At 32.6% G+C, this 11,357-nt stretch overlaps 1 protein-coding gene across 1 annotated transcript; it reads left to right on the top strand.

The window, feature by feature from the left end:
* Window positions 1–10,115: 10,115 nt before the first annotated feature.
* On the top strand, window positions 10,116–11,063 carry LOC126022569 (olfactory receptor 6C74-like). The gene has a single exon (XM_049783539.1). The coding sequence runs from the start codon at window positions 10,116–10,118 to the stop codon at window positions 11,061–11,063; it is 948 nt and encodes a 315-aa protein (XP_049639496.1).
* The last annotated feature ends 294 nt before the right edge of the window (window positions 11,064–11,357 follow it).

The following is an 11,357-nucleotide window of genomic DNA, read 5'->3' on the forward strand; positions in this document are numbered from 1 at the left end:
TGGCTTTATGACTAAAATTTAAAAAAATAGAAGTTTGATCATCTTGTTTCTGTTAAGTATGATATGCTTGTTTTTCTTCATTTGTAATTTATGATGGTTTATCTAATTTTCAAATATAGCCTTCACTATTATTTTTCTCATGCAGAAAATATTCTTCTCATGCTGAGAATATATATATGAGATATATTTCTTCTATTTGGTAAAGTTAAGTTACTTTCTACTTAGTACCTCTTTAAAATTTCTTTCAGATTTTCTCAGATGCGTTTAGAGTTAGGTGCCATTTTATCTATATTCTTTTTTACTTCTATATAATTCAGAGAATCAATATAAAATTAAATATGGAACATTGTAATGAAGATTAATTTACTACCCAGACTAGATCATATTATGTTGATGTCTTCATATTTTGAAGTTGATTCATAATTGCTTAATAAAAATTTAAGTGATAGAGCATATCAATTTTATAAATTACAAGTTTTGGTAGCTTTCAATTTTCAAGTTTTGAAATATAGGTAACCTTTGAAATATAATTTAAAAAACCTGGAATAGTTTAATCATTTTTTTTTGCTAAATTCAATGGCAAATTTCATTATAATTTACTGATCATTCAATATTTTCCAAGTCTATCTTAGAGTATAATTTTGTTTATATACACAAAATATTATTTTATTTATATATGCAAAATTAGGTATCATTTTATATATTTATTCAAACGCCCATAGAAAAGTTATAAACATAGATTTAAATACCAATTATATAAAATTATGTTTACTTTAAATAATATCATCTCTTTGATCTTTTATTTCTTTTACCACAGTATAGTGACAATAATTCTGATTCTCTTCAGAGATAAATATGTACTTAAAAGTAAGAAAAACTCCAAAGATTTTAAGGAACATTAAGTTAAATTAAACATTATAGTTAAGTCTGTATGAGATATAGATGTACTTTGTTTTCCAAATTAAAATATTTAAATCTTAAAAGTATGGTATGATTATTTTCAAAGCAAACTATTTGACCATATTTCTTTTTTTTTTTTTTGACCATATTTCTAGAAATTAAATTAAATTTCAATGTGAGTAAAATAATATGGAAAATACTTATATTCACATAAAACAATTTGTGACTATAAAATTCTAGGGGATAATATTATCTTATTATTACTTTTAATTATTAATCCTTTTTACTTTACAAATTCTCATACAAGATATTTCAAAGTATCTCTTTGTTTTTATTTTGGGGTCAGATCCAGCAATGCTCAGGGTTTACTCCTTTATCTGTGCTCAGAAATTATTACTGATAAACTTGAGGGACTTTCGAGGATATTATAGATTGAATCTGGGTTAGCTGCTTGCAAGCAAATGCCCAACCACTATGCTATTGTTATAGACCCTCACTGTTCTTTTAAGGGAGTGATATAAAGACAAACTTCCACGATAACAAGTTATTTAACTAATTTATTGACTAATTCATTCACTAATTAATTAACTAATTCAGTGACGATAGTAAGATATATTAGGGCAGGATTAATAGTATATAGTGGCTACTGTACTCTGTTTCTATATGGTCAACCCAAGTTCCATCCCTGGCATCACATACAATAGCCTTGGCCCCAACAGGAGTGGTCCCTGATCTAGTACCATGCAAAGCCAGGACTATATCTTCAGCATCACACATGCATGTACCCCCACCCCCAATGAAAAAAGCAAAAAGATAGGGGCCAGAGTGATAGCGGTAACAGTAGGGCATTTGCCTTACACACGGCTGATCCAGGACGGACCTGGGTTTGATCCCCAGTGTCCCATATGGTCCTCCGAGTCAGGAGCAATTTCTGAGCACATAGACAGACCTCTGAGCATGCTGGGTGTGGACCCAAAACTCAAAAAGCCCCCACCAAAAGAGAAGAAACCAGCAAAAAGATAGATTTATTTACCAAAATAACTATTCAAAAAGGTATTCGAAGAGAAGTGGTTCATTTAAAATAGGGAGCAGTGTAGTAATAAGTGATTGATTTAAGTCTGTAAGATTTTTGTGAATAAATTTAAAATATTTTTATTTAAAGAAAATGCATCATATATTTGACCATAGTACAGTTGTTTCCAGATAATAAGAAAGAAAACTTTTCAAAAAGACAGAAAGAATGAAAAAAATTACAGTAGCAAGCACAGTTTTGAAAATTGTATCTGCAATGAAATCATGAATACAACTGCAAAAAATTTAAAGAGTTCTTATTGTTAGCTGTCACTTATTTTAAATTTGTGTGTTCCTATAGGGATTACAGCATTAAACAAATGATGTTGTAAAAAAAAATTCAAAGCATTATTACTGATAATATAGCTGTTAGGGGCATGTTCTCAGCTGCCAAACCTCCTGAAAGAAAACATATGGGGGGGGGGGGAGATAACAGCACTCTTTGCAAAGAGCCAAGGTGATATCAGCCCAAATATCGGTGTCATTGAAACTTGATCAGATTGGTGTCCAAAAGAGAATCATAGAGGGGTAGTATGTAGGGCCATAGGGAAAATAATGATACTAGGTGATGGTTACAGCAAAAGTGGCTTCAGCAGGGCAGGGACTAGGCTTGCCCTCTCCTCCTGATATTTCCAGCTTTCTGCTACTTGTCCAGTATACCTATCCTTTACTGAGTGCTATGATGGTTTCACCCATTCACAAACTAGTGAAAGTAGGCCTCTTCATTTGTCCAGAGGGTGTCAGATTATAATTACCAGAGGCCATTTATTTGTTCCACTCTTCTGCATAAAGAACTTAAAAGGTTTTTTTGATGAAAATGTTGAGAGGTTGCAACTGGCTGGTAAGAAAGACCTTTCAAAACTACAGTTAGATTAAGTCTTCACTTATTCAAAGCATTTTTTTTTTGTATTTTCACTAATATGTGCTCTAAACTGTTTAAACTCTAACAAGGCAGGGTTTTTCAAAAGCCCTCCAGGACGTTTGGACCACATTTTTTTCAACCCATACTCTCATTCCATTTTTGTCTATCCATACTTTCTCATGAATATGTATAACAACTCCTTATTGAATCACTTCTTTAAGGAATGTTTTCCTTCTGAAGATTAAAATGGGTGGTATTTTGGGACAATACAGCACTTGATGGCTTTTCTCATGTCCTGAGGTTTTCATGGTGATGGTTTTTCACCTTTCAGATGAACCATCCTGTTAGACTGCACATCAAATTTAGTGGAACTTCAGTCATATTTCCAATCTGACCAATTTCAAAATCATTTTCCTTTCTAGCATCAAGTACAAATGTATAAAGAGTTAGATCTTAAATTCATATTTTTTTTGGAATTTTTCAAGAAATTCTATTTTATGTATCCATAGCAAGGCCACATTGCTTCATAAATCTGTAGCACCAAGAAAGTGATCCAGTAAAATTCTGAATGTCTTTCTCTAAAGCAGTGTGTTTGGCTTCATATATGGTCATTTTTGGAGAGACTGAGAAGCCATTTTGGGGGGATGTGTAATTCATACTTTCATATTACACATTTAATTATGGCCACTTTGCTGCATGCCCAATGAAAAGTGTGCTTAATTTTATCATTTTTGCGGGTGATCCTCTTGCTTCCTCAACTCTCTTATCATTTTTTCAGTTGGATGAGGCCCAAAATATCTCTTTGCTGCTCTGTTTCCATGGTCCTTAGCATATTTCCTACATCATTTAAAAAATTTTATAGGCTAGTCTTTTCTGCTTTATCATCCTTGTATGTAGAATGAAGTAATATTTTTCTGCAGGAAAATACAGTAATGAAGGAATTGTCAGTATTGTGTATCAAATGTTTACCACTGAGTGCTATCCATTTACATTATTTTCAGCCCTGAAGGACTACATTAACACTGAGCATTGTCTTAATTCCATCAGAAAAGCACACTCTTGTGCCTCAAAGCAAACTGAATTGCAGTCATTTTAATGCGTCCAGACCATTGTATTGTAAATATATGGCAGCCTCTCAAACTTGTTAATCCCAGCCACCGTCCACTTATGGAGACTGCACACTCCTCAACAAGCAGGGAGGGACTGATTGTCTCTCTATGCTTACCTATCACCCACCCAGTTCACATGCCTGCCATTCCCAAGAGTTCTCGTGAGATTTCAGGAGACTGGGGCTGGGTGGGAACAAGCCTGAGACAGAAGTATATTTACAATACATTGGTACACAGCTAGTTAAACACATTTATCTAGCTTTTATTTTACATTAGAAAATAAAATAAATCTTTTAGGGGCCAGTGAGGTGGCGCTAGAGGTAAGGTGTCTGCCTTGCAAGCGCTAGCCAAGGAAAGGACCATGGTTTGATCCCCCAGCTTCCCATATGGTCCCCCCAAGCCAGGGGCAATTTCTGAGCGCGTAGCCAGGAATAACCCCTGAGCATCAAACGATGTGGCCCGAAAAACAAAAACAAACAAACAAAATAAAATAAAATAAATCAAATAAATCTTTTAAATATCTTTTCATTGATATAAAAAAGTCACAGCAGCGATTTAAACTTAAGCTCTATATGTGATAGTGAAAGAGTTTGTACTATATGATATGCTGCATAACAAATGAGCTTAACACGCTGATGTGGTTAGTATATGTTAGTGGTTAGTATATGCTCAACTCCCCTACACACAGGCTTCAGCTCCAGGCAACATTGGCTCCATAAGATGCAAAGACAATTTCCACCATCTTTTGGGAGGAGGGGTAATGCACTTTATGCTACAAAAATATATTATTCATATTTAACTTGCTTGAAGGCCAGTCTGTAGAAACCAGCATTTTTAATTATGCATGAATTGCATTCCCTCTTTTTCTCATTTTCAATTTTTCTCTATTCCTCTTTCCTCATTCCCACCTCCCAAAACTTATTTTACTTCACTATTTGTTTCCTGAAATCTTTTTTAAGTGAGGGATGATGAACTTGGAGGAACAGGTAGGATTTGGCAATGTCTTTTGTTTTCTTGCAGTGAACAATTTAACCTGGGTTTTATAGTCCCCAAAGAAATGCACTATTTCCCACCCCAGTCAGAACAATGAACCCAGGTGTAATTTGATGACAGTCATATGTCATATAAGGCTTATTCAAACAAGTCTTACACCATTCATAAATTTCCCCAACTCTCTTCTACTCAGGTGACTGAGTAGAGTTCTGAGGAATCTGTAGATTTCCATTTCCAGATTTTTGTCTCTACCTTACTTCATTTTCCTTAAGTCACCAAGGAATCTTACTCTTCTTATGGGCATCACCTCTCCTCACATAAACATTAATCTCCAACTCACATAAACATCATACCTAAAGATATGTTTACCTTCCTTCCTTTTGTGTGCCCAAATGCACACAACTTTCAACAAAGTCTAACTTTCATATTGGATTATTTACATGTTGTCAGAGAATTAAAACTGAGAGCACAGGAATGAAGAAACTTTATTTGAGAAAAGGAATGAAAGAGTATGAAATCTGAAAGTAGAATCCAGGAAACTTGGAAATATTTTCTTTATTAATTTTTAAAAAATTAATTTTATATTCTCTTTATTAATAGGATGGGCAAGTAGTTTGCATTGGGTTTCTGAACCCCGGATAGGAAGATATATGTTTCAAAGATGGACAAAATAGTTAAAAGTTTTATGTTTTGCAGATCCTGGGATTATATCCTGGACCCACCTTGGGCCATTCACAAAAATTCTTTTTTGCCTTTCTCCCAAATTTCTTTCTTACTATCACTATGTATCTAAATCACAACTGAAGAGCAGTCCGAGAAAAAAATAAAGCATTTTAAATTCATTAAATTGCAAACTCAAAATTAAGAGATTAATATTGAATAAAGGTGGGAAAAGGTCCAAAGTCTGAGTGTGTAATGTGCCTGTTTTGGGAAGTTCCAGAAATAGAACTGCGTGATCCCCTAACTAGTGCCAAGAACAATTGGGATACAAGCTGGAAACAGGGGTGGAGGGAGGACATCACTAGTGGTGGGAATGCCCCTGATTTATTGTCACTATGTATCTTAAATATTACAGTGAATGATTTGTAATTCACTTTGGTCACAATAAAAATTTTTTAAAAAAGTCTTTATCAGTTACTTTGTTATGAAATGAGGATAGGTTAGTTTGTTAGACTTCAAGTAGGTTGAGAGTTCAAACCATGCTCAAATTTTAAAGATAATATAGGTGATGAACCTGAGCTTGAATCTGTCCACTTTTCTCTTAGTTAAATGTGAAGGCAGGTATTAAAAGAATCCTCTGAAGAGCCATGGTTTTTAAGCCAAGATATTGGGTTATATCATGAATTTTTCTATCTGGTTTTACAATCATTACTACAATTACTTAAACTGATGACTATATACATGGTTCATGATTTTGATGCAGAAGTGAGGACAGGGATCTGTGTTCTACACATTTCATATTCTATGTATGTTTGCATTGCAGTGGTTCTTTGCTTAGTTTTGTTTTGATTTGGGGCCACTCAGGGCTGCTCAGGGCTCACTCCTGGCTTTGTACTAAGAAATCATTCCTAGTAGGCTTAGCGGACCATATGGGGAAGCAAGGATGTAAACCTGGTAGGCTACATACAAGGCAAAAAAAAAAAAATCTGCCCAGTATTATCTCTCCAGATCCTAAATATTTTCAAAAAAGAAAATGTTGTTTAGGAAGGGAAAATCTGCACCTGCCCAGTGGTTCCCAACTGCAAGAAACTGTGAGTATTGCCTGTGAGTGTTTTTCTACTGTCCAATCTCCTGAACCTCTTGTCACTGGGCTGAAGATACCAGTGGAGATGACCTGGACGCCATTTTGGGGGGAGATGGTGAGGGAGATGGTGGAATGGGTTGGAGGGGGGTTGGAGGGGGACACCTAGAATGCAGGAGATGGTTGGGAGGGTTGCAAAGGTGTGGAATTTGAAAGCCCCATTGCCGGACGGAAGGATTGTGAGATCTTACCTTCTCCAAGCCTTCTGGAGAGGCCCCTAGGGTACTTTCCTGCTTTGGCTGTGTTACAATAATAGAACTGCATGATCTCCTAACTAGTGCCAGTAACAACTGCTGATCACGACAAACAATGCATTAAAGCTGTTTTATCAATTAGGTTGTTATGAAAAGATGATAAGCTAATCTATTAGAATTTAGGTTTAGAGTTCAAATCTTGATCAAATATTAATAATATATATACAAATAACCTGAGCTTAAACAAATCTTTGCACTTTTCTTATTTAAATATTAAGGCCATTATTGGAAGAATCCTCCAGAAAGCCATGGTGCAGTTAGAGAATTAACTACACTGACAACTATCATAACAATGTGAATGAATGAGGGAAGTGGAAAGCCTGTCTGGAGTACAGTTGGGGGTGGGTTGGAAGGGGGATATTTGGGACATTGATGGTGGGAATGTTGCACTGGTGAAGGGGAATGTTCTTTACATGACTGAAACCCAGCTACAATCATATTTGTAATCAAGGTGTTTAAATAAAGATAATAATATAAAAAAGATAATGGATAATATTGTTAATTTCTGTTCTATCTGGTTACTGTCTTTACTACACATACTCTTTTCTGGTAAAAATCCTTTCTGAATTTATATTATCATAGTTCTTTGATTGCTGGAACTTGAATGTCTTTGGTACATTATAAAAGACAAGAAATTTAATCCCTGGCCCCTTCAGTGACATTTTCTTCAGGGATAGAATTAAGTTCTATTGTATGAAAGACATAGACAATAATACACATATTAGAGAAAAATTGGAAAAAAATATAAAATTGGTTTAAGATAAAATACATAATCAAAATAACTATTTTCATAGATAATGGTATTTAGAATAAAATCTCAGACATCCAATGTTTCCTAAAACTAGATAGTTAACTGTAGTCTAACCTGACAAAATATTTATTCTGAACAAATGAGCTCTTTACACCTTGGATTTTAAATAAACATTTTTAAATAAAAATTTTAAATTAAAAAATAGCTTTATTTTTCTTTTTCAATATTTTACCTATATATCTTAACTTTCAAAATATTAATTTTTAAGTGGAAAATATATTATAGAATTATATGCTAGCTTCTCTAGAGACATTATTAACGGTACTTCTAAAATATATTTTTCCAAATATATAGTTTCTAGGGAGAACTTGTTTAAGAATATCTGTAATCCTTTGGGAATGGTGTCATAGGTAGCATAATATGTTGAAAATTATCCATTGTAATGATATTTTCCTGTTGAGTATAGAAAGTATAAAATTACCAGGAGGCCTAGAGTTGTATAATGTTATATAAAAGTGTGAGTGAAACTTAGAAATTATTTAAGACTAAATAAGTAAATAGTAATAATATAAAATTTAAGTCTAAATTCAGATATAACTGAAATAAGTTGCATGATTGCAATTTATAGATAAAAGAATTATTCATTATTTATATAGTACTATCAGTCAGGGAGAAATGAAATATGGTATCATGATTCCTTAATAAGTTGATGAAAAAGTTATATATTGAATCATGAAAAAATTTGTCAGAACAAAGTATTACATGTATCTTCATCACAAAAAAATAATGGAGATATTATATTCTGGGCAGATCTTATTAACATTTATCTTTCCAGTTTCCAGAATAGAAATAAAATTAATATTTTTATATTTTATGTAACTATACTGAATATTGAATTCTTTGTTAGGAACTTTATGCCTCCTAAAGTTTTTTGATGATTTTTATGTGAATCATTATGTGCATTTTAGCAAGGTTTCACTTATCTATTTTAGTCCAAGTTGAAGTATATATAATTGAAATCTACTGAAAATTATTCATTTCAGTATGTCTACTAGACACGTATAAAATGGTAAGTTTAAGGACCAGAGACACTTTTAATGATAAATATCTTTGTAATTTTTACTTACTAACTTTTACTTAATTATTCATTCTTTCCAATGAACACATATGATGTTAATTATTTATTATTAAATTTCATTATAAGTCTTTTAATTTTACTTACAAACTTACATGTTTTAATATTCTTTAATAATTTTTAAATTTATATCATTAATATTTATACAAACAAAATCCTGATCATTCTCTCTAGATTAATATTGTTTGTAATTATCTTTCATTTATATTTACTTTTTTTCTAATAAAATGTAAATATATATACATTTATTTTAGGCTCATATTCTCTTATATTTTTAACATTATAATTTTTTTTCTTCTCTTTCAGAAATATCACTTATTTAAAATAGTCTATGTTTTGTTATTTGCTTACTCTGAAATGATGAAGCTGTGCTGATATTCTATTTAGGTAAAATACGTGAATCATGAGGAGGTAACAAAGATTGAATGGATTAAAATGTTAATTTTAATACAGTAAATGAAATTGTTATGCATATCTTATTTTCCATTATATGATTCTGGATTAGTAATCAAGAAAGTACTTGACAGAATTGATATTTAATTTTAATTGAGTATATATTATAAGTATATGTTAACCCTGTTTATTAACAATGGCTAAGTCTGTATGCAAATATATGAGTATAGTGCTAACAAAATATGATGTAATGAAAGCCCACATTTGGTTCTAGGATGCAAATGTCTTTTATTCAAGGGAAAATAGCAGACATTCCCAATATTTATATATATTACAGGGAAGGAAAATAATTTTTCTAAGGTTTAAAAATGCCTATAATTTTCTTTCAAAGTATTCAGATAAAAACAGCTATTACTGCAATCTTATAGTTGACATAATAAGTGTATTTGGTTATATAATCGCATAAAAAGATTGTGTTTTCTATGAGAAAGCCTAGAAATTTTATCAAATGTATCTTAGGAAATAGCATCTTTAAAACATGAACATTGTTTTATTGTTCCTGAAACATTGGCTTGCTAACTTACATTTAATCCTTATAACATTCATATTGGAATTAACCTTTTTTAAGATTTATGTTTTAACCACAAAAGCCACAACATGGGATTGGAGAAACAGTACAGTGGAAAGGCAACCTTAAACTTGGAGCACACAGATTTGATTCCTGGCATCACATATCATCAGTCCCATTACCACTTCCAAGAGTGCTTCTTGAGTGGAGAGTTAAAAGTAAAAACTGAGCATTTATAATAAAAAGAACACGAATAACAACAAAAACAGTACAACACAATGGGAAACCACACAAAAGTGACAGTCTTCATCCTTGCAGGTTTGACTGATGATCCACAAGTACAAATTATATTATTTATCTTCCTGCTTATTACCTATTTGCTAAGCATTTCAGGCAATTTGATCATTATCATACTCACGCTAGTAGACGCTCATCTCAAGACTCCTATGTACTTTTTCCTTAGGAACTTTTCCTTCTTAGAAATTTCCTTTACTACTACATGTATTCCTAAATTACTTGCTTGTATGGCAACTGGAGACAAAACCATTTCCTATGAGTGTTGTGCCACTCAGGTTTTCTTTGCCTTTCTATTTGGTGCCTCTGAATTTTACTTGCTGGCAGCTATGTCTTATGACCGCTACGTGGCCATCTGTAAGCCTCTGCATTACACGACCATCATGAACAGTAAATTTTGCCTATTACTTATGCTCTCTTGTTGGCTGGCTGGCTTTTTTTTTTTTTTTACCATTTTTGTGCCTCTCCTTTTAGGCTTAAACCTTGATTTTTGTGACTCCAATGTTGTTGATCATTTCTATTGTGACACAACTCCTCTCATGCAGATCTCCTGCTCAGACACACATGCCATAGAGACAGTGGGCTTCATTTCTGCTTTAACAACACTCTTGGTCACTTTGATAATGGTGATAGTATCATATACCTATATTGTTATAACAATTCTAAGCTTCTCTTCAAGTACTCAGAGGAAAAAGGCTTTTTCAACATGCTCCTCTCACATGATTGTGATATCCCTTTCTTATGGCAGCTGCATTTTCATGTATGTTAAAACATCAGTCAAGCAAAGAATATCTTTCTCCAAGGGAATTGCAGTTCTCCATATTTCAGTAGCCCCACTTTTGAATCCATTCATCTACACCTTACGGAATCAACAAGTGAAAAAAGCCTTCATGAATACAGCGCAAAGAATTGTTTCTTTCTTAAATAAATGAATTCTCATATGCATAAATTCAAAGCATTATTTATATGTAAATTAAATTCTAGTATAGTACAAACTTTCTCTACTTTTTTATTTCATTTTCCTATTAATTATATGAAAATATTATAACATTATTTTCACATAATCATTTTAATAATTTTTATTGCATCCATTGTAAATTATAAGTCCTTTATAGTTGGATTTCAGAAATACAGTGACAATAGATTAGGGCCATTTCACCATAATTGTTTATTTCTCTCCACCAAAAATTCCCAGCATGCATTTTATATCTCCACCCTTAGCATCT

Source organism: Suncus etruscus, chromosome 11 (genome assembly GCF_024139225.1).
Source record: "Suncus etruscus isolate mSunEtr1 chromosome 11, mSunEtr1.pri.cur, whole genome shotgun sequence".
NCBI lineage: Eukaryota > Metazoa > Chordata > Mammalia > Eulipotyphla > Soricidae > Suncus > Suncus etruscus.